This window comes from Tursiops truncatus, chromosome 10, assembly GCF_011762595.2.
Source record: "Tursiops truncatus isolate mTurTru1 chromosome 10, mTurTru1.mat.Y, whole genome shotgun sequence".
Taxonomy (NCBI): Eukaryota; Metazoa; Chordata; class Mammalia; order Artiodactyla; family Delphinidae; genus Tursiops; species Tursiops truncatus.
The window spans coordinates 77,187,117-77,211,767 of NC_047043.1; the positions used below are offsets into that span (position 1 = coordinate 77,187,117).

Here is a 24,651-nt window from a genome sequence, read left to right on the forward strand (position 1 = left end):
CCCACATGATTTCCTGTGTGGTGAAAACTGAGAACCAGTGTCCGAGGAGTTTCTTGTCTACTGTGAAATAAAATTCATATTTTATGGCCAGGCAAGAAACATTTGAACGTAAAAAATTTTTCTCTGCCATTTGGCCTCCTCTCCCCTCCACGGTACATTGTGTATCTGCATTAGGCATCGACCATACCTCCCCCACTGGCCAAAATACCTCCCCAACCGTATAGAGCATCGTTCTCCTACCACCAAGACAGCTCCTTAAAAGGTAACATTCCTTCTTAATATTGTAAGGAGTCATCATGGCCCACCGCTTTGTGCTTACAGATCTGGACTGTGCGAACCGTCAACAATATGTCATTAAATGTACCGCCCTCTGTCTCAAAAACGTATAATAACTGTGCTTTGACCTCTGATGGGCGGAACAGTTCTTGGACCTTTCTGAGAGGCTGTGCCCAGGTTATATCCTCAACTTGGCTCAAATAAAATTTTCCATTTCTTTCTTAGATCATTGATGACTTTTTCGTTGACACTACATCTTTCCAATAGGTGCCCAACTAAACTCTCTCTTAAAAGAGAAGGAGAAGACACGGTGGCCATTCTCTTTCGAATAAGTGTTAATTATTCACTTTATACCCTTTGAGTTTGAGGTAGGAATTCCCATGAGATATTGGCTCCCTTTTCCTTGTTAACAAGAACCACGCTAATGGCGCCAAGGACCTCACACATGTGATGGCTCTCGCGATTTCTGAGGATAAGCCTTGGTCACCAGTCACTGAATGTGTCCTGAACTGTGAACGCACTTGGTCTCATCTTTTGTCTTCCCACAGCGCTGAGATTCTACAAGGACAATGTCACATGATGATTTCCCCCCAACTATGTACAATCTTGTTGAACTCTTGGACCTTCCCTTTAGGAAGGAATTTTGAGGAAAGGTGGAAGGATTCAGATCCTTGAAGCCTGGGTGAAAGCCTTCTGTAACTATGGCAAGAGCCACCCAGGAAACATCCTCCTTTCTTCTTGAGGACCAACGGATCTGTCCCAAGAGCCCTGGAGGCTATTTGCTATGGCCCAAACTGGCTAAATTGTGCAATAATAAAGGCAGATTTGTGAATCATATGTTTTCAGGGCTTACTGTTTACTTAAGGAAAGGCTTTTTGCTTTAATCAGATTTATATATTAGTGGCTTGGCTAAATAAGCCAGGATACCTGGGGTAAAATTCAAGTTACCATGTATATGAAATCCAGGAGACAACCAGCCAGAAATCAGCACTGAAGGGAAAAAAAAAAAGCTACAGCAACACAAAGATCAACAGAAAGAGTTCAGATTTTTTCTTTCCAAAAACATTTTTGTTTTCAAGTAAGTTCTCCCCCCACACTCCCCGACACACATGATATTTCTGACCTAGTGTTTCTGCGTACTCATGCCTTTGCTTTCCCAACCTACTCTGCAAGTCACCTTTTTCTACTTTAAGACACCCCACTAAAAAGGGACCAGGGCAGTGTCCTCACAGGGTGCCAGGAGGCTGAATTTGAGTCAGCAATAAAATGTGAGTGCTTCAGAGCTCTAAGTATAGCTCTCCCCCTTGACAACTACACTCTTAGCACACTGGCCTGTTTTCAGTTACTATTAGAACTGTAAAGTTCTCTCTTGCCTCAGGGCCTTTGCATGTGCTATTCCTTAAGCCTTTAATCTTCTTCCTCTCCTCCTCCCTTCCTTTGCAAGGTCAAGTCCTTATCTAATTCTTAGCTTAAACATCACTTCAGACAGCTTCCCGGACCATCTTTTTAATGTTGTTAATCCTCAATTCTCTCATGTCTTTACCCTGCTCGTGTTTTTCGTATCACACATCATCATCTGCCCTTGGTGTGCTTGTATGTCCCCTGCTACAGTTATGACCGTCTCCACCCTGTTCTCCCAGAAAGCTGCAAATGGCTGGCTCTCTTACCCTTGGGCTTCTGGTTGGGGCTGACTCCCAGGAGGAAATCAGAGGGCAGAAAGTGAGAGAGGTCAGGATGTTTATTGCCCGGATCCCTCCCCCAGGCTGCAGGCTGGCTGAGCTTCTCTGCCTAAGGCATCAGTTACTACCCAGTGGCCTCCTTCCTTAGGCTTCCCTTAATTACCCTTTCCTGGGCCATCTGTTTCCTGCTGGGGCTCTGACGCACACAGGGATTGGGTCTGATTTATTCACCAACCTATACGTGGCAATGAGCAGAGTGCCTGGCACATGGTAGACGCCCAATAAATATTTGTTGAATAAATGAATATAAAACAACTCAGAACCAAGATGTTCTAAATGCCTTTCTCTTCCCCATTCTTTTTGTTTCAAAAAAAAAAAAAATCTTGTATCAAACTCTGGTATAGAAGATAGATAAAACAGGACTGTTGGGAGTGTGAGCGGGTGAGGGAGACACACGAGCACGGTTCCCTTTTAAATGGCAACATAAACAAACAAACAGACAAATTAATTTAAAAATGGCAACTCTAATAAATAAATAAATAAATAGGCAACCCTAGAAACCCAGCACCTTAGAGATGTATGCTGGGGGGATACCATAAAGGATGAATGGGGCATCTTATGCAGTTTTTGCCACTGAGGTTCACAATATTAGAGGCTGGGTTGCAAGTGAATGATATTTACATCTCAATGCTCCCCGGAGGGCTTTGGGTTCAGCTGCTGGAGGGCGGGGGAAGGGGGGAAAACCCACTAAGAATGCTTGCAATTCTCCTTTTGCAGCAGTCCTGGGGCTCAGAGCGGAGCCAGAATAAAAATGTCCTCCAATCTGCTGTGTTCCATCCCATATTGCCAGATAAAGGTGCGCCGCCCACATGCCCTGACTACAGAGTCCCCAAATTAAACAGTTTCAGAGGGCAGAAGAAGACAGAGGAAGCCACCTGCTTCCTGGACTGCCCTAATCCTGCGCAGGAAGAGCCACAAAGGACAATGCTCAGGTGACAGAAAGCCCAGTCATCCACGGTTGACTCAAGAACGGTGAGATCTGGGAACTATATTTAATATCCTATGATAAACCACAATGGAAAAGAATAGGAGAAAGAATATATATATGTATAACTGAGTCACTCTGCTGTACAGCAGAAATGAACACAACATTGTAAATCAACTGTACTTCAATTCAAAACAAACAAAAAAAATGGTGAGATCTGGGTTGCTTTAGGGAGACCTTCATGAGCACCTCAGGCCAGGCTGGAATTCCTCTCCTTGCCGAGGGGCCTGAACTTGAAACGGATCTGCAGATAACAGCCGGGCATGTCTCTGAGACTGACAATGATCTCAGTGGAAAATTTCCATTGGTGGACACCCCCCCCCCCACTGTCTTCCTAGCTCATGGCCCAGAACTGGGCCTGTTTCTCATCCACAGATTCCAAGAACAAATTAACTCCTCTAAGCTGTGGCAAATGGGAATTGTCTGAGAAGTTTATTGACACTGGAGGGAGGGGGATCAGCAGAGGAGAGGCTGTGGTCTGGGAGGTGACATCCTGGCTTCCTTACATGGGGAGGCGGGCTCCCTCAGTGCTAATAGGTGTTATGTTAGCGCTAATAGGTGTTATGTGGGCATAATTAGGCCACAGATTCTGGTAGCCTCTTTCAGCTCAGACAAGGTGGGAAATTGAGACTCAGGGAGAAAGGGGCTCATCTTTCCAGTTGCAAACATCCCTGAAAATCTAAGCCATAAAGCTCCCCAGCTGTGGACGTCAGCATGGTCTGGGTCTGTGACATCTACAGAACCGCCAGACCTCAGGCTCCTCTATTGATCCTGGCCCTCTCCTTCCATCTCTGTCTATGATAATGATGTCTGAGTTCCATTCAATCCCCCTTCTCCCTGGCAAATGAGCAACGGGCTGAGACAGAATTAAAAGGAAAGGGACAGGAGGTCAGCGCACTGGGGCACCTAATAAAAAGAGTAATAATAACTCTCAAATATCGAGTTTGCCAAGTGCCGGGCACGCAGTTAAGTGCTTTCTGCATATTACCTCCTGTCCCATGACAGCCCCGTGTGGCAGAAATTTGAGGGACTGAGAGATCTGAGCCACTTGCCCGCGGTCACGCAGCTAGAGTGGTGATGGGATTTCAACCAGGTTGGTTTGATCCTTAAACCGTAAGACTCACTGTGCGCTGTGGCTGGGGGTCAGACCAAGAAGCAGAAAGCGTTCTTTCAGCTGCAGAGAGGGCTTCTGCAATGCCAGGCCAGGCAGACCCACCCCTTCATGTGACATCGTGACCTCCTCAGATGTGGTTCTCAGTGGCTTTCATGGGGGCTGATGCTTTCTAATCGAATTCCCTGTGTCTGGACCAGGCTTTCTCAACTCTGGCACTACTGGCTCATGAGGCAGGAGAATTCTCTGCCGGGAGGAAAGGTGCCGTTCTAGGCACTGGAGATGTTTAGCAGTATCTTCCCGGACCTCTACCCATTAGAAGCCAGGAGCACCCTGCACCCCAAAAATGTCTCCTAACAATGCCAAATGTCCCCTGGGTGGCAAAATCCCCAGCCTCCCCACCTCCACCTGGCCCTAATGAGAGTCACTCATCTAGACCATCACGCTTACCCTGGGGCAGTGTCTGTACATGAATGTGCATCTCAGGCAAAGGGAATTTCCCCCTGATCTTTTTACCCAGGACCCAGTATCGAAAGAAATAAAAAGGATGAGTTGTTCTAGGCTGTTCTCTCCTCCTCTCACTTGCCTTTCAGCTCTAAGATCAATCTGCTCCCAAGGAAAAGACACATGTAAAGCCTGAAACGGACTTTCCTGCCCTTTTAAATGAGCAACTCCGTTTTGAAAGGCAGCCACTGGAAGTCTGCTCCAGCCGGGATGAGAAACCCTGGCGAGCTCCAGACTGCTTGCTGCTGGGCAGTTATAGAATCCTTGCCATGGATGCTCTCACAATGTCAGAATCGAAAGTACGTCCCCACGGGTGTCCTTGGACTGAACACTCTCAGGGACGTAGATGTGACCGGGCAGGACGGCTGATCCCAGGAAACAAGCATCCCTGAGACCCGGCACAGCTGAGAGTCAAGGATCTGCTCCAAGGAAAGGTCTGGAGAATGGAAATGCACAGGACAGTTTCTACTCCTCTGTGCAAGGAGCGAAATGAGCTCGTTTTTGCCTGCACCTCTTGTACATGGGGAAAAAAACAGAGAAAGGAGAAGATGGGGGCTGGGTGGTCTGCAAACTGGAATGCCAAAACCCTGGGTAGCTGAGAGTTGAGAAATATGATTTTCCAGAACAGAGGGAAAAAAAAAAAAAAAGGAAGAAATATGCCGTAAATCTTAGCTAAGTGGATGGGTAATTCAGTATGACGTTTTTAAGCTGTTAAAAGTTTTCGTACCAAAGAAAACACTAGGTTTTTTCTTAGTAATTTTGTGTTGGGACACAGAGACTTTATCTTCTAGACGGTGCCCCGCCTGCTTGCTCAGCCTGATTTGTGACAGCTGCCTCGCAGAGACATGTCACGGTCTGGTTTTGATTTGGGAAGGGCAGGCTGGAGGAGCCGCCTGGCAGAACAGAGCTCAGAAAAAACACATACATGCACACAGACAGCTACCTGGGTGCTCTCAAGACGATGGTGGTAAAAAACTGGAGGGCTGGTGAAAGTTATTCTTATGAAACTTTGGTTTCATGGCCTTTTGATTTTCACACTGATTTAGAACTGAAACTGGTCCTATTTGAAGAGTGTTTTATTGCCCACTTTTTCTGCTGTATCCTGTGAAAATACCAAAACCACTTGGCAAGTATTACCTTCTTTCCTATTTAACCCATACGATGTCATTAAGGAATATCCCACCCATATGTTTCAGATCATGTGCTCTTAACTCATGAGAATGCCACTTACTGGACCAAGAGCGATTTGTTAGCAGGGACACCTTCAGAGCTTTTCAGAACAAGCACGGTCTACTTTTCCTTTTGTCTACGCAGGAGGCTGGACTCAGGGCTAAGAGGAGATGCAAAAGAGCACTGTAGGATAGATGAACGTTCCAGCCCTAGACGAAACGGTAAGTATGGCTGGTCACTCAGGTGATGAGGTGAGGAGTCTGGGTATCTCTAGCTCAGTGGTCCTTCCTCAAACTTAGTGGGCCTGAGAGTCCTCCGGGAGCCCGTGTTAGAAAACCCTGAGTCCAGGGTTGAGCCCTGCGAGATTCTGTTTGTGAGTTTGGGGTGGGGCCCAAGAATTTGCATTATTGGCAAGCATCCCAAAGGAACATAATGTAGGTGGTCCCTGGATGACTCTAACTGATGGAGTGGACGGTTGACTGTTCACATGGAGAAGTATACTCCTAAAAGCTGGCTCCCTACGGCTCATGCTAGGAAGTGGGGTTTCAATCACATTAATTTTCCAGGGCTCTGGGACACACTTCATGTATGGGTTGAAGAGGGTTAAGACAGGTGATGGTCGGCACAGTACTGCTGACAGACCTCATGCTGCCACCAGAACACTCTGTGGAGGAGATGCTAAAATGCTTTCCCAAGTGGCCAAGCTGAGAAGGTCAAGGATCTGGTGAGCCACTGAGCCAAAATATTTAGGTTTATGTTGATAAGAAAAGGGAAGGTCAAAAAAGTACGTTTTGTTGATGGAACGCAAAGGAAATCAAGATTTGAATAAAAATCAGTTTGGAAACTGCCTAAGTGTCCAATTCCAGAGACGTAGTGACAGTCACTCAGCTGAATATTAATGCAGTCATCAAAAATGATGGGTTACAAAAGCTCTGAACATAAGCTGATAATAGAATGCAAATGAAGAAATTCAGGACACAAAATATTCAGTCTGCCTACAACTCAGAAAAAAATGATATACCAGTATACAGGGAAAAACTGGAAAATTCACCAAAATATTAGCTCTAGTCAAGTGGTAGGCGTTGGGATATATTTCCCGTTTCTATCATTTTTCTCAATTTTTCTCCTTTACATTTTCCTAACTGTCAATATTTAAAAAGTAAATCCTAAAGATCTGCATTTCAAAGCCATTTTTCAAGTGGACAAGAGCTAGCTCATTGCCCATGTGAGATTCCCCAATTCAAAGGTTCCAAGAGTAACGTATGCTCATTCTTTAAAAACCCACTCTGTAAGATCTTGTACCAGTCTGAAAAGCCCATCACCCCCTGGCCTCCACCCTAGACCCATTTTTCCAGCGTTGCACTTTCAGTAATAAAACAAATAAAATCAGCCATCTTTTTTCTGTCAGCAACCACGGTTCCTTACTCTCGGCATAGCTGACTGCTCACGCCCAAGGAGGCTATAAATAAGCCTCCTGAATGGTTATTAAAAACCAGGACACTGGGGACTTCCCTGGTGGCACAGTGGTTAAGAATCCGCCTGCCAATGCAGGGGACACGGGTTTGAGCCGTGGTCCAGGAAGATCCCACATGCCGTGAAGCAATTAAGCCTGTGTGCCACAACTACTGAGCCCGTGTGCCACAACTACTGAGCCCGTGTGCCACTACTACAGAAGCCCACGTGCCCAGAGTCCGTCTTCCACAACAAGAAAAGCCACCACAATGAGAAGCCTGCACACCACAATGAATAATAGCTCCCGCTCGCTGCAACTAGAGAAAGCCTGCGGGCAGCAATGAAGACCCAACACAGCCATAAATAAATAAACAAATAAATTTATTAAAAAACAACAACCAGGACACTGGAAAAGTTTCTCTGGACCCAGAAAATGTCAGCGAGACCACGACAGGGAGCAGGGGTGCGCCAGCCACCGTGGGCTGGGCTCTGTCCCGTCTGTCCACTGCTCTCCATCTGTCACCCCTGGCTCTGACAATGTCCTCTGTTTCCCCACACACCAAAACACCGACAGAAAGACATAGGGAACAAAAAGACTCTCCTATGACATTCACTCTGCTGGTTTTCATCTGGTCCCTGGTCTGTGAGCCTGGTTCAGAGCTAAGAAATGCCAACAAGAGGGCGTGGCTTCCTCGAGAAGCACAGAGGCAGTCACCCCATGAGACCAGTCAGAAAGCATTCCTGAATCACTTCCTCAACACGGAGCGAGAGGGTACCATCCAACCTGTCCCTCAAACCATCTGAAACCTCCCCATTAAAATCACCACAGGGACCTGCCCCAAAGGGCAGAGCTGTGTCTCCAGAAAAACATGGCTGACATACGTAACGGACATTTGATGTCAAGTTTAAATGGTGGGGCTTTTGGAGGAAGGAACCAGATCAAGGGGTGGGGGTGGGGTGGGGTCAGCCCCAGATGGGTGGAATACTTGTGGTCCAGAAGTAGACACCTGTGGCTTTTACCTTCTTGCAGCACAATCCCTCTTCCTTTGAAAAGGCTACTTTGATTTCCCTTGGAGAAGCTCCCCATCTCCATTCTCAATCCCTACAGTTCTGATGACCTTGACCCCATTGCCTAGTTCCTGGGATAGACATGTGACTCGGGCTTGGCCAAAGAGCATTGATTCCACCCCCCCGAGGGTGGCCCAAGTTAGGCAAATGCGACTCAATTCTGGGACTTTCAGTGACACTATTAAAACAGATCAGTTCCCATTCCCCTTGAGCTGATGTTAACGGACGTTAGCCTAGAGCTGCTGAGAGCTCTCCTTGCTGCCCCTGGGAAGAGCTGCCTGAGAATAAAGCCAGTGTGGAGGAAACAAGAACTGAGAGAGGAAAGAGGCTGAGTCCTGATGACATCATTTGTGCACATGGATCCAGCTGTACCTGGAACAAAAATCTGGGAACTTTGTAGTTACTTGATTAAAAACAAAACCTTGTTCTTTACACCCTTTCGAGTTGGGATTCTGATGCTTGCAAACAAAAGAGTTCTCTAATTCCAGTGAACAAAGACAATCCCTATGCATTTCCCACGTAGATCCTGGGCTGGCTCTGGGGCCAACTGACAGAATTCAAGGTGAGTTCTAGGTTTTCAAATCTGTAATTCCAGACTGGGGCGCACATCTTCCCCAGTGGAGGAAACGATCAGGAAGATCTGGGCCATGCGATTTATGAGCACGTCTGAGGGGAAGCCCTCGAGTAATGGGTGCCAGCTGGTTAGGAGGTTTTACCCAACAATTTTAATAGAGAAATTGGGTTAGAGGATGGAAATCTAAGCTATGCAGAAGAACGGGAGAAACGCTCCTGCCTCAAATTAAATATAAAAATGTTTCGCATTACAAGGATTTAAAAACATTGCAGACATTCTTGGCAAAGTGGGCTGTTCCAGTTGTTACTTCAGATCCTCACACTGATGTTTTCTCCTCCTTTTCCCGTTTGCCAGAAATGCTGAAAAATTACCCCATTACCCCCTAGCAATCAATACGCCCCAGTATGATGCCACCAAGCTTCTCTTGTCAAGGCATGTAGGTGATGCATGTTAAAGTCGTGGACACACACTACGTATAAAACCGGTAAGCAGAAAGGGTGTGTAGTACACCACGGGGAAATACAGCCATTATTTTGTACAATAACTTTAAATGGAGCATCATTTAGAAAAATACTGAATCACTATGTTGTACACCTGAACTAATGTAATATTGTAAATCAACTATACTTCAATTAAAAAAAATAATAAGGGCGTGGACATGCCACAACAGTGCAACACTGATCAACGACAGCAGGAAGCCTCTCTGCTCCTACTGTGCGTCTGCATATCCAGGCCAGTGACACGTGTACTTTCTGCTAATGCTGGCCTGGGTCAAAAATCACAGAGCAGGCAAACTTTGATCCATTTTTATGTTTTCAAATCGATCCTCTTCTGTCTCCTGAGACCGTTCCCCCAGGGCACTGAAAGCTCTGCCAATTTCCTCTCCTAGGTCACCGTCACTTGCATCCTCTTATTTCAGTCTGTGCTCTGTCTACACCTTGTGGGCTGCCACCTTCACCTCCTCTCCTGGCTGCTCGGTCCTGGATGGCCTCCTAATGGGTCTCACTGTATCAGCACTTGCCCTCTTGCAATCAATTCCCCACACAGCAGCTGGAGCCATCTTTTCAAAATGCAGATCTGATCATGTCACTTCCCCTCCCTGCTGGTCTGAAACTTCAAGGGCTTTCCACTGTCCTTAGTGGAAAGGCCCAAACGCTTAAAATATCTGAAATGGTTCTGCACCATCCCCCTGTGCCTTCCTTCCCAGCCTTACTACTCTCTGTGCTTCACCCAGCCACAGGGCCTTCTTCCAGATCTTTATACTTGCCACACACTCCTACCACAGGACCGCTGCACATGCTGACATGCTACCCGGAATGCTCCTTCCCCTTTACCCCTTAAGCATCACTTTTTCCGGATGCCCTCTCTGACCTCCCTAACTTAGCTATAGCCCTCGTGGTATACCCTCCTAGCCCCACATTTACCACTGATACAAAATTATATGGTACAATTAGATGGTTACTATGTATTAAACTCCATTAGACTGTAATGTGCAGGAGGGGAAGGCCCATGTCCACTTTAGCTCAGCACTGCATCCCCGGCACCTTGAACAGGCCATGGCACCTACTAAGAATAATCTCTAATAGTAATGTAGGGGGTGTCAGGCATTATCCTAAATTCTCTGTAGGAATTAACTCAGTTAATGCCCACAACAACTCTACAAGGCACTGCTGGCATTCCATTTTAAAGATGAGGGCAGTGAGGGAGTTCCCTGGTGGTCTCGTGCTTAGGTTTTGACACTTTCACTGCTGTGGCCTGGGGTTCGATGGCTGGTTGGGGAACTGCGATCCCGCAAGCTGCGCAGCACGCCCCCCCCCCCAAAAGATGACAGTGAGGCACAGAATAGATAAGCCAGTTCTGCCTAGCATAACATAGGTATTAAACCACAAAGACCAATTTCCAACTGGCCAACTGGTCTACAGCTCATGCTCTCCTTCATTCTGCTGTAACTCACAGAGGGAGGCACTCAAGTCACATTTGCTGGCTGAATGAATGAATGAACAGAAACCACCTTTCCCTTTCCCTCACTCCCATCCACATCTGCAGTTCCTTCCTATAGGTCCCAGTTCTCTCTGACCCAACCACTCCTTACAGAATCTGGTTGATCCTCAAGAAATAGCCCTATTCGCAGCCTCTTTGCTGTCAACAGGGCCCTTTTTTGGGGACCAGCTGACGGTCTCCAGCTGTCCTCTGGTGTGGCCTCTGCCTGAGGCAACCAGTCTCAATTCCAGCTCTATTCACCTGCCCCAGTGACACTTGAACCCAGACCCCAGCCTGCTCTACAGCCGCAGTCTCCGCCCCATCAGTGCCTCCTGCCCAGATGCCAACCTCCAGATGGTCTGCACGCGTCTCCTTCATCTTTCCTGCGTCTGACCCAGGCACATCACCTCGGACAGCCACCTTTGCCTCTGCTGTTCACCTCTCATTTGAGAGCTTCCCTCTAGCCCTGCCCGAGCCTCACAGATATATCAGCAAACCGGCTGCAACAGGGAAAGGAATCCTTGTCCCTTCAGCGAAGAGCCGTTGTGCCAATCTCCTGATATGAAGACGACCCTTCCTGTGAGGATGCAGGTCAGAGAGGTTAAGGGCAGGGACTTTGCCGACTATCACACCCGGGCTCAGGTCCTGGCCATCAGTGGTGACCGGAGGGAGGTCATGACATCCGTGAACTTTAGTGTACTCAACTGTAACATGGGTATAATCATCAGACTTATCTCACAGAATTGTCATGAAGATGGGAAGAGCTGTTATATATGAAGTCTTTACCATGTGACATCGTAGTCAGTGGTCTACTACGGTCATCACCACTTATCACCCACATAACCATCATCCGCTTCTGCCATGACACGGCGGTCAAGGGCACAGGCTCTGGGGCTAGAACACCCAGATTTAAATCCTGTTCCTCCAGTTCCAAGCTGTGTGGCCTTGGGCTACTTAGCCTCTCTGTGTCTCACTTAAGTCACCTGTAAAACGGAAATAACTGTATCTACCTCACAGGGATGTTGTGAGTTAGTTCCTGCAAAGTGCTTAGAACTGCACCTAGTACATGACACACACACGTGGCAATGTTAGTTGTTGTTGATTCTGTTATTCCCATTTCTAATACTATGATCACCCGGGTTGCAAGCGGCTTTAGAGGCATGTTTAGGCCATGGCAGGGTTAAAGAGCTTCTGCAAGACTCCAAATGATGGGGATGCAAATGGTGACCGTGCCCGCCTGATGCACTCTGAGCAGAATGGATGGACTGTGTTTGCCAGGGAGGAAGCAGGGACAGTACACTCCCACTTCTAAACCAAACCGGAGGTGTCGAAGGCCAGATCTGAGGCTGGCCAGCCGCTGGGGCTACCTGCTTTTCTAAGATCTGTTCTAAGGAAAAATGCTGCCCACAAAAAGACCATGCTTTGTGCCAGATTAAACACTGCAGACTTAGTTAATAACAAGTTACTGGCCATAAAAGAGGGAAAAAAAATGCATCATTCTGAAATCTAGCTTTCGCTGCAGAATCAAGGTGTTTTGACTAAGACTTCGGTGACACGTGCCTTCATTCATAGACTGGGATTCCAGGGTTTGAAGATACACAGATAGTTCAGAACACTGCCTTCTCAAAAGACTACTGAATTTTCTAGCAAAATCTGAGTGCAACAGTGAAGGTCAGCAGCAAAAGGACCGCTTACCAAGCCTAGTCAACACCACATCCTTGGTGATGTGTGTCCGGCACAGGATGTGAAGGGCTATTTAGGGTGTGCTCCAGTGATGAACAATGAAGCCGTGCTATGAATACTAGCTACCGTCTCCCTTCCACACTGATGTGTCTGACAGATCCATGGAAACACAGGGGCACAAAATGCTTTCTTTAGTCCCATTTCTCACGCTCTTCTCAGGCTGGTTAGGAAAAAGGGGACCCACGGGAGCAGTTTCAAACCTAAAAATGCGAACCTGCACAGCTGCTGGATGCTGGGAGATACCGAAATCCAAAACATCCCTAGAGGCCAAAACCACGCACCAGTGTGTTTGGGATGAGAGAGAAATAATAATAATAATAAAAAGTAGCGGGTAACCATCAGAGACAGTCATATGTGTCAAAGACTATATTCACGAGTTTACAAAAACTCGTTTCCTTCTACAAAAACCCTACAAAGGAAGTACTATTATTCACCAGATTCCACAGATGAGGACACCGAACCTTACGGAATTTAAGCAACTTGTTCAAGGTCACACAGCTCCTACGTGACGAAGGCTGGATGTGAACCTAGGGAGTGTAACTCCAGAATTGGTACTCCAAACCGTTAGGTTAGAATGTGACAAACCAGAGCTCATGAGAGAACTTCCAAAGAGACTAATAATGGGGTTGAAACTGTGCCCAGCCTAACAGCTCCCTTCCTTCATCTGTGCTGTCCATAAGGTAGCCTCTAGCTTAGCTACACATGGTTATTGAAAGTGAAATTGATTAAAATGAAAAGAAGTTTAAAATTCAGTGCATGGCTAGTGACCACCTGAAATGTGGCTCGTGCAGCTGAGGGCCTAGAATTTTCATTTTATTTCATTTCAATTAACTCAAATTTCAACAGTCACACGTGGCTTGTGGCTACCGTATCAGACAGTGCGGATCTGAGCAATTTTTCTCAGCTCTATCAGACATGGTTCAGGGCTGCTTTCCAAAAATCTCAGTGACAGAGGGGCATCTGTTGCTTTGCCCAAGGATGCGTAGAAAATCTCAAGGATAAGCAACCCGGCCTCTTCCTTAGGATCAGAGACCGTGTGTTCTTCAAATGTACCCGTGTGGCCTTTCCAACATTCTCCAAGCACTAGATCTCCTCCTAAGCTACAGTGTGAGGACAATAAAGTCCGAACAGACAAACCCAAGAACAACTGCTCTCAGACAGTGGTCGCATCGGCACCAGCAGGGAGCTGGTAAAAATGCAGGTTCCTGATTCATGAAAAAGACTCTGACAAGTACAGCTTTCTGGTAACTGACTATACTGCTGAACTGAATGAATAAGCATTTTCAGAACTCTAATGGGAAACTGATGCGTTCATCAAAGTGCTAACAAAAGATCAAGATGAAAAAAAAATTAATTACATGGGACTGAGTGAACTGATGAGGATGATTATAATTTTTGTGACTTTCTGTTTGAATAAAAAAAAAAAAAAATGCAGGTCCCTGGACCCCACCTCTATTGGCTCTGATACACCGGGCCTGGGGAGGAGGCCCTGGAGTCCATGTTTCAATCAAGCAGCTGATGATTCCCATGCAGGTGGTCTAGCTTTGAGAAGCTCTGCTTCAGAGTGTGAACTACACATCTATCTCCTGGCCTCCTAAATAATTATAGCATATAAATCTTCTGAGAATAGCACAAACTGGGCTGGGAGCCAGGTGGTCGTCACTCTGCACTAATTGCTCACTTCTACGACAGCAGGCAAAGTGCTTAGTCACCAACGCCTCATTTTTGTCATCTGAAACATGGGGGTAAGGATATCTGCTATCTGTCCTGCAGGACAAAAGAGAACACAGCTGTGAAAGCATCAGAGGGGGATGAAAATTAAAAACGCACCGCATAGATATCCTACAACTCAGAGACACGTTTTGCTTGTCCAGCAGAGAGTTCCAATAGGTTCCAAAATCCACGTTTTTAACTTCTTTGGAAAAACTGGAAGATTTGACAGCATGGGGCTCAGATTAGGTTGGTACCCTGGTGTGATTAAGAGCACTGCTCTGGGGTCACATGCAGAAGTTCAAATTCCTGTTTAAAAGCTGGGTGACTGGGCTTCCCTGGTGGCGCAGTGGTTGAGAGTCCGCCTACCGATGCAGGGCACACAGGTTCGTGCCCCGGTCCGGGAAGATCCCACATGCCGTGGAGCGCCTGGGCCCGTGAGCCATGGCCACTGAGCCTGTGCGTCCAGAGCCTGTGCTCCGCAACGGGAGAGGTCACAACAGTGAGAGGCCCGCGTACCAAAAAAAAAAAAAAAAAAAAAAAAAAAGCTGGGTGACTTAGGGCAAGTCCTTCAACCTCTGTGTGCCTCAGTTTCTTCAACTCTGAAGTGAGAATTTTAAGAGCACCTTTCTTAATTAAGTGAGTGACTATTTATCAAGTGCTTGGAACAATGTCTGGCACATGGCAAGAGCTCTATCACTCTTAGTTGAATAAATAAACATCCCTGCAAGTGGCAACAAGATCTGGGGCTAAGTGGTGGCCGTCCCTCCATCCAGGGCTGATGTGCATCAGGTTGTCACAGTCTCCACCCAGACAGACACATTAGACTCTGGGAATCTCTACTGTAAGGGGCAGAATTGCATCTCCCTCCTCGGTGTCCCGCCAACAAGGGGCAGAGACACTTAGTGCATCTTAGAGCAGCATTTCCCAAGCTATCTGTAATGAAGGACCAGTTTTCTTAGTTTTCAGTCCATTGTGGCGGCCTGATATGGGACCCACCTGAGCAGGACTCATACCCAGCACTTGCCACAGACAACTCGCCCGTGCGTCTACAACGCCCTGAGTGGTCTGCACCTGGACCCGTGAGACGAGCCCACTGCATGTACACTTGGATGTCCCAGCAATGTCAGACTGCTCTAAGAGTTTCTAAACACTGTCAATTTCAGTACTCATCTCGGGGTGCACTGCGGACAGCCCCGATCCTCAGGTTACACTTTGAGTAGTGGCATCTTAGAGGACACTGACATCGCCTTCACACGTACGGAAAACAGCTGGAAAATTTGGTTGGCCAGAACAGTCAACGGAGTGTCTGTTTGTCTGTCTCTCCCAACACTTCTGTCCTTCTCAGCCTGCCTGCCTTCTCCTTGTCCATCCCCATTTCTTTCATCTTTATCTACACATTAAAACCAGCTCCCGGGCTTCCCTGGTGGCGCAGTGGTTGAGAATCTGCCTGCTAATGCAGGGGACACAGGTTCGAGCCCTGGTCTGGGAGGATTGCACGTGCCGCAGAGCAACTAGGCCTGTGAGCCACAACTACTGAGCCTGCGCGTCTGGAGCCTGTGATCCGCAACAAGAGGCCGCGATAGTGAGAGGCCCGCGCACCGTGATGAAGAGTGGCCCCCGCTCACTGCAACTAGAGAAAGCCCTCGCACAGAAACTAAGACTCAACACAGCAAAAATAAATAAATTAATTAACTCCTACCCCCAATATCTTCTTTAAAAAACAAAAAACAAAATCCGGCTCAGTGTCCTGAGTGTCCTGAGATACTGGGGTTCAGGACAGCCACGGAAGCTGTCATGGATGCTTTGATGTCCCAGGCGGCATCCCGTTTCATGAGTACCCCCCTCCAGCTCACTGCCACCCCTTCTCCTGAATGTTGCCTTTGGCTGACGGGAGCTGTCTTGCCCCCGTGCCCACATCCACATCCTTATCCCCAGGTCACTCTCCAGCAGCCCTGGGCCAATAACTGACACGGTGATGCAAAACGTCAGCCCCCTTGTCCCAAGAAGGAACCAACCATGTGGTACAACTCATCCTCCAGAGACCCCTGTGGGCTCAGGCTGAAGCTAGACTCCAGCCCAGACACCATTCTTCACTTGGCTCCTCCCCCCGCCCTAGCCTGTTTCTCTCACTCCCCTTCCTTGGGAGCATGTCCTCAAGACATCACAGGCACCCTAATCCCTGCCTCAGGCTCTGCTTAAAGGGAATCCAGTCAAAGACAGAAGCCATCGACACTTGGGTTCACCTTCCTCAACGACCTGGCGGATGAGAGCACATGGCGGGCACAACGCGCAAACCTTGAGGACTGGCATCAGGTCGCCCCGAGAGTCCGCTCGCTGTGTTCCAGGTAAACAAAACTTACCTGTTGTGTTAGACAGGGCCAGCGATTCCATGGAGCCCCGCGGGGTCTGCTCTGTGGGCGTCATGTCCTCGGTATATTTCAGTGAACTGATGGGATGACGGGTCCGACACTGCTGAGTGGACATGCCCCCTTCCTCTTCCATCTCCTCCTCATATTTGGGGACTTGGATGCTGCCTCGGTTTTCGCTGAAGCTCTGGCTGGACATATCACTGTAGCTCTCCTGGGACCTCAGCCTTCCCGGGTAATAGTCTTCTCGGCATTCCTTGATGAAGCTGCCGCCGTGCCCCTTCATGGCCAGCGATGAGCTCCTTTTGGGGTTGCTGAAGTGCTTGGGCCACATGTCGGGCTGGGCCCCGGCCCCTTGCCCTCCCGGACTGTAGGAAGTTCTGATGTTGCACTGGCTGAGGAGCTGCAAGGGGCTCTGCGACTGGTTCTGCTCCATCTTGTTCCCGTAATGGTACGGCTCGTCACGGCTCCTCCAGATGGGGTCCCGGTTGAGGCTGGGTGTCTGGCTGGACAGGCTGAGCAGGTCCATCTGCAGCGACAGGGGGTCCACGTCAGCCGACAGCCGGTTGGAACTCACCTGCAGCTGGCTGTGCTGGCTCAGCATAGGCTCTTCGGTCTTGCCCTTGTTCTTGCCGATTTTGGCGCTGCGCCGGGACTCCTTGGCCCGGGCGTTCTGGAAGGCTGAATCAGAAGAGTCAGAGCCGTTGGGGTCCTCCCCGGCACTGCAGGCCCGTGAGCAGAAGATCTGGCCTTGCTTGGGGAGGAACGGCCGGCCCAGGAGGGACTTCTTGCAGTGAGCACAGCAGAAACAGGTCTCAGTGGCATGCCAGTGTTGGCCGTCATAGGTCATTTGACCTTGGTCGATCCCTGGGAAAAGAAGAGACATGAAGAGGCTGACGAGCTGCTCAGAGTTATTACGTGACGACATAAAACACACAGCACCCTGGTTTGGCAGAGGCTTCCAGATGCAGCAGAATAAAATGTCAATAAATCAATGATCAGGCCCCCGTGTAAATAGTAGTCATGTCCTATTAGGACAGCCCCCTCGTTCTACCCAGTCAGGTCCTTCTTAACTCATTTGCTCTGAGTGCAGAGAAACTAAATCCAAATGGCCTGTCCATGAATCCTTCCGCCTGGGGCGCGTTCCTCCAGATAAACAGCAATGATGATACTAGGGTGTGAGAAGCACTGCTTTAAATGCTTTGCGTGTATGTAAACTCACTTAACTTCTCAACTGTACGAGGTAGGTTTCTAATATTACGTCCATTTTTCAGATGAGAAAACAGAGGCAGAGGAGATTAAATAACTTGCTTAATGTAAAGGAGCTAGGAATCATAGATGAGATCTATACTCAGGAAGTCTTGTTCCTAATCATGACCTCGAGAATCATCTTTCAGTCTACTCAGGGGTCTGCTCAAACGGCAGCTCCATGGAGAAGTCTTCCTGTCCACCCTAAAAGCTACTCTCCACCACTCTCCACCCTTACCTGCTCTATTTTCTTCACAGCATGGATACTGCCTGACATTGAGCCACTACATATGTGCATGTGTTAATTACTAAAAGTGAAGTTGTACGATGAAGTTTCTGGGGTATCTCCAGGAACATGGCCTGGTACACCGTAGGGGCTCTTCATGTGTGGAATGGATGAATGAATTGAATTCCATCACCAGTGCCTGGCATTCCAAAGGGTAATTACTTTAGCAGTTTAGTGGAAAGGAAAAAAGTGGACTTTAGCTCACGGTAAGGAAAAACTTGGATGCAGTCTGTCAAAGACATCACCTCACCGTAAGCATGCATATCCTTTGCGTAACTTCTGTCCCGTGCCCGGGCTGTGTCTCGTTTACATAACATTGTTACACCTGCTTCTGGGAACCTCCCATAGCCCCTCTTGCATCTCAGAGTCTCTTCTGCCCTCTTCTGGTTACAGGACCTAACTTCCCTGTGGGACACCATCTCCCTGCCACCCTTGGGCCATGAGCTTTGGGCGGGGCTAAAGCCACACCTGGACCAGCACTGGCCAGTATAAACACCATATCTCCCAGCCCAGTTACTAGTTCAAGGGTGGGCACCTGACCTGCACCAGGCCAAAGGGAGAGTCACCTGGGACTGTTGCTAAGAGAGCGACACGGGGAGACTCTCTTTTGACAGCAGCTGCTAAACGGGCAGAATGGGAGCCGGGAGCTGTGGGACCTACCTCCCAGCCTCCCGTAGGGAGAGCCTGCTTAAAATGCAGACCCAGCAGTGACTGTGGGATGGGAAGGGACCTCTGCAAGAATCCTGACGCCTAGCGATCAATGCCTCTCCCGAAAGGCAGTACCAATGTGAACTTTCACCTTTGGTGGCTCGAGTCCTGAGTCTGAACTTTCCAAGAGTAACCTCTAGACAATTGTCCAGAGAGGCTGTGAACAAGAAACAGGGGAAAGGAGAAGGGCAAGAACAAAAGGCAGATGGCGCAGCAGCCTCTCCGGGCCCTCCCCATGTACCCCTCACTTCCCTTTATGTCCCTGGAGTCCAGGGAGAGAGAAGCGTAAGGTAAATTCTTCTCCTAGGAGCTCCTCCCTGAACTAAGGGGTCTCTGTTTATTCAGGAGTCAGGCCCTAGGGACCAAGCGGGGATTTTTAGCAGGACAGGAGCCACCACAAGGGTCACTCCAAGATCAGAGGGACACTGAATCAACTCCCTTTCAGCACCGCATTCCCAGAGGAGTGAAAACCGGCAGGGGAGGGGCTAGAGACAGCAGGCGCAAAGCTGGGGCTCCAGAAACATTTTCTCCTCCGTCAGGCTGCCGGGGGAAGCAGGAGCAGGCAGCACAGGCAGGCCGAACTCCCTGGTGAGGCATCAGGACTCGGACAAACGCAAGTTCAAATCGCAGCTCCGTGCCATGCCAGCTGGTTGTAAACATGCTGAAGCCCGTCAGCTTGGTTCCAATCTTGGCTGGGCTGCTGTTGGGCTGTGTGACCCTAGGCAAGTGGCTTCATGTCTCTGTGCCTGAGTCTCCTCCACAATAAAACAGGGATAATAATAGTACTTACTTCAGAGGGTTGCTTGAGAACTAACTGAGTTAAGATGCAGTGAGTGCTTTGCTAACTCTTCCCAGCCGTCTTCTTGAGATTTTATTAGGTCTCAATGCCTGTCTCCCTCTCTGCTCTGAGGGCCGCTACCTGGATGCTGTCCAAGAAAGAACTCTGAGGCTGGCTCGGCCCTCCCTCCCCTCTCCCCTGTTCCCTCTCCTCCAGAGAGCTTCCACTGACATCCCAGCTGCCCTGGATCCTCACTGCGACCTCCAACTCAGCACAGCACCCCAAGCAGCTGCAGCCTTATCCACTGCCTTTCAGAGGTGTGCGGCAAGTCCAGTTCCTACGGGCTGTCCCTCCACCAGCTGCCTCCCTGTGCTTCTGCGAGGAAACATACTCAGATGCGGCAGCAGGGGCCTAGTTCTGGGGATGGGGGCCTCACAAAAGGCCGGGCCGCGGTAGGGAGAGCGGAGGGGGAGGCATGTTCCAAAGCGGCCCAGCAGGCAGTGAAACGTGGTCCCTGATAAACATCAACGATGTCAGATGGTGCTCTGAACTGCTCCTGAACTCTAAACATCTGGAAAAGGGCTCAGCCGTTCCACATCTAAGCGTTCCTTTTTTATTCCCTCCCTAAGCCCTTTAAGTACTTCTCTGAGGGTGTATGTGTCTACTGCTGCTACAGCCTCGGTATGTTTATAGGACTATTTACTCTGCTGTGAGCAGGCAAAAGTACCGTTGCCCTGGCAACGGCTTCCTGCTGTAGGGTCCGCACTGAGTGGCTGTATAAATAGGGAATATTTGGATAATACGGTCAGAGCAAAGCATCCAGACACTGTGGTATGTGTGATATACAGAGCATACCCTTTCTCTGTTGCAAGAAAAGTATGTTGTACAGAAAAGTGGATTTAGGAAAAGAAAAATGAGGGACAGCATTTTAACCACAGCAGTGATAATACTGCAGGCCACAGTGGTCCCCTTTTCTGACAAAGCACTGATGCCTTTTTATGGCTTTCAGAGGGAAGGAGAAGGGAATGCCAATCAAAGCTAAAAAGAAGACAGAAACAGAAGAAAACAGGGAACTTCTGAGGTGTACATGCTGCGGTGACATATTTTCTCTTGTCCAAGCTACTGAGCAAAAATTCTAAGTGGCAGTTTCTGGAGAGGCTTTTAAGCCTCGATGGAAAGGGACAGAAGAAATAGAAATACTAACAAGCAGGGGGTATGGCTGCCATAGGTAAGCTGTCTATACTCAGCCTCTCTCAGCTGAGCAGGCATCTCCCTGCAGACCCAGAAGCCACAGTGAGCAGTGCTGGGTCAGCACCATCACACCATTTCCCCTGATCGAGTCCCACCCCTCGCCCTTCCTCACCTGCCCCACCACCTGTCCAAATCAAGCTCATTTCCTAGCTCTTAGAATAAAGGGAGGTATGTCTGTTTAACCTCTTTGACCCTGTGAGAAATGCATCAGGCTGTGAGAGGGGGAGGTTTTTAGGGGTTGGGGAAAGGGGATTTTCGCAACACCCCAGCTCCCAGAAGGGAACGCTGCTGGACCAAGGTTGGCACAGCAAGGCTCCACCCTGGGCCTGGCAGGGACTCCAGCGCAGAAGGGCTCCACAGAAGCGGGCCTGAGTCCACGGGATGGACTCAACGACAAAGGACCACTAAGCACACAGCAGGTGTCTCCAAGCGGGGCACAACAGGCTCTCACACTGATCATCTCCGTATCTCCCAACTACAGGTAAGAAGCTGGCAGCCTCCGAGCAGACTTCTTGGAATTGCACAAGCCACAGGAAGATCAGGCTGCTGGTCTCAAAGACATTCATCTGCCGCCAACTGTTTTTTTTCTTTTTAAAGGGCAGCCCATTCTCAAGGTGCCAGAACAGGAAAGCTGAATAAGAAGCTACAGATGCAGCACGATCGGGAACAGCATGGAAGGGCTGAACAAATCAGTTACTTGAAAAGGGAAAATGATTTTCACCATCTCATATCTGCCACTTCTTTGGGGAGTTTATAGCTTCCGAGCTATTTGAGGTTCTCTCACTTCGTTTCTGGCTGGGTCAGCTTTTGCTGACTTTTTTTTAAAGACACGCGTGCCAGAAACCATTTGGTTTCCTTGACTGTCTCTTCCTACCACGAGGACTGCTTTGTTTCCTCCCTCTGCTGACCCCCGAGGTTTTCCGAGGAGGCTGTGGAAGACGTCTGTTTACATTTTCCCCTCATATCGTCCTCTGAGACCTCTCCTCGTCCCTTTGGTAGTGGGACTGTATACCTTGGGGGTGAGTTCCAATGGGAACTCCCTATTCTTTTCTTTCCAGGGTGGAACAGATGACCAAATGAGGGGCTACAGCATTCCTATCTGGAGGACCTGACTTGGATATTGGAAAAAACACGATCCCATCCTTTTAGAGAATACCAGTGCTAAGACTAAGTGTAGCTGGGGGGGGGGGGGGGTGGTCATCTTGGTCACCTTGCAAAGGCAGCTCGCTTCCAAATGATGCCAAGAGAAAGCAAACTGAGCGGAGACACACAGGAGAAAAAAAGAACCAGACTTTGAATCCTTGAACCATCCTTAACTGAAACCAATTTCCTTCTTGGCTTTTCTGGTCCTGTGAGCCACGAAATTTCCTTTGTCACTTAAGGTAGTATCAGTTGGGTTTCTATCACTTACAACCAAAGGGATTCTAACTATACCGGACACAAAGCAGATCCAGTCAGAGTAGGACCAAGCTGAGCACCAAGAGTTGCCTCACCTATGTGTTGGGCACAGGTGTCGCAATATTCTGCGTACAAGGACTCGAAGCAGTGGCAGCAGTAGGGCCTTCCCTCCTTCATGATGTAGCGCTGGCCGCCCAGCACTGTCTCGCATTCGAAGCAGCAGAAGTGTTTCATGTGCCAGTGTCGCCCCTCAGCTTCTGTGCATTCGTCTGCAAAGATGATCTGGAGATGGAGAAGCCAAATGGTCAGTGGATAAGAGCCAGCCATGAGAATGTACTTTAAAGGTGGAAAGCTATGAGGGCCCCAAACTGAAAGGGTAGGGAAATAGGTCCTGTCCACCAATTATTAAACAGAAAATCTATATGTGTATGTTTATTCTCTATCTATATCAGTTCCCGCGTGTGGATTTGCCTAAAGCACAATTAAAGAGTTTCTGGCCTGGTCGGTGATTAATTTAACCACGTTGTATAAAGACAAAGAACATGCTACCCTAAAGAATATAAAGCAGGACTAAAAACTGACAGCTCATGGGCGCTTTGGCCATATCGATTTAATCTGGCTTATGTACAATATTTTTTTAAAATGAGAAATGTCATATAAACACCTGGAATCCTGGTTTCTCTTTAGAAAACACGTGTTTGGCAACGTGTGCTACACATTCTTGCATGGCAACAATAAGAGGGGTTGCTGCTTTCAGATGAGTGATGAGTTCTGTAGCTTGTCATTTTTTTTCACCACTCACTGTTACCTTAAAATGAGTCACCTTCATTTACGATAACTGTCTAGCCCTCAGAAGCATTTGTGTTTTGACCCCTAAGACAGAGTTTTTTACAATTTCAAAGCACAGATTTAAGAGCTTACTGCAGACTACAGTAATCAAGGCAGAAATAAGCTCAAGTGTTTATGGCCAGTTGATTACTGACAAGGGTGACAAGGACATTTGATGGAAGAAAGAATACTCTCTTCAACAAATCTATCTGGGACCACTGAACAGCCATATACAAAAGTATGAATTTGAACCCCTACCTCACACCACATATAAAAATTAACTCAAAAGGGATCAGAGACCTAAATGTAAGAGGAAAAAAACTATAAAATGTTTAGAAGAAAACACAGGTGTAAATTTTCATGAACTTGGATCAGACAATCAGACAATGGTTTTTTAGCTATGACTACTAAAAGCATAGACAACAAAAGAAAAAACAGAAGTTGGATTTCACTGAAATAAAAAACTTTCATGCTTCAAAGGACATCATCAAGAAAGTGAAAATATAACTACAGAATGGGAGAAAATACTTGCAATTCACATATCTGATAAGGGACTAGTATCCAGAATATATAAACAACCCTTACAAAGCCACAAGAAAAAGAAAAATCACCTAAGTGAAAAAACAGGCAAAAGATTTGACTAGACATTTCTCCCAAAAAGAAGATATGCATATAGCCAATAAATACATTAAACAAATGCTCAACATTATATGCCATTAAGGAAAAGCCAATCAAAACCACCACAGGATGTCACTTCATACCAACTAAGGTGACCATAATGAAAAAGACAAACAAGAATTGAGGAGAAAGTTGTATGGAAACACAAAAGACCCCGAATAGCCAAAGCAATCTTGAGAACGAAAAACGGAGCTGGAGGGATCAGGCTCCCTGACTTCAGACTATACTACAAAGCTACAGTAATCAAGACAGTATGGTACTGGTACAAAAACAGAAAGATAGATCAATGGAACAGGATAGAAAGCCCAGAGATAAACCCATGCACATATGGTCACCTGATCTTTGATAAAGGAGGCAGGAATGTATAGTGGAGAAAGAACAGCCTCTTCAATAAGTGGTGCTGGGATAACTGAACAGGTACATGTAAAAGTATGAGATTAGATCACTCCCTAACACCATACACAAAAATAAGCTCAAAATGGATTAAAGACCTAAATGTAAGGCCAGAAACTATCAAACTCTTAGAGGAATACATAGGCAGAACACTCTATGACATAAATCACAGCAAGATCCTTTCTGACCCACCTCCCAGAGAAATGGAAATAAAAACAAAAATAAACAAATGGGACCTAATGAAACTTCAAAGCTTTTGCACAGCAAAGGAAACCATAAACAAGACCAAAAGACAACCCTCAGAATGGGAGAAAATATTTGCAAATGAAGCAACTGACAAAGGATTAATTTCCAAAATTTATAAGCAGCTCATGCAACTCAATAACAAAAAAACAACCCAAT

The 24,651-nt window shown here is 47.7% G+C and overlaps 1 protein-coding gene across 10 annotated transcripts in view; it reads right to left on the reverse strand.

Annotated features, from left to right (window-relative positions):
- The window catches only part of PRICKLE2 (prickle planar cell polarity protein 2), a 342,911-nt gene that overhangs the window by 32,232 nt on the left and 286,028 nt on the right, over nucleotides 1-24,651 (reverse strand). For all 10 annotated transcript variants that reach the window (XR_004528595.2, XR_004528594.2, XM_019947623.3 and 7 more), the window contains 2 exons: nucleotides 22,446-22,632; nucleotides 16,676-17,548 (listed from right to left, as the gene is read on the reverse strand). Coding sequence is in view for 8 of the 10 variants with exons in the window: in XM_019947623.3 (XP_019803182.1) it covers nucleotides 16,676-17,548; nucleotides 22,446-22,632 (1,060 nt within the window). In the remaining 2 variants the exon portion in view is untranslated. The remainder of the gene's footprint in view (nucleotides 1-16,675; nucleotides 17,549-22,445; nucleotides 22,633-24,651) is intronic.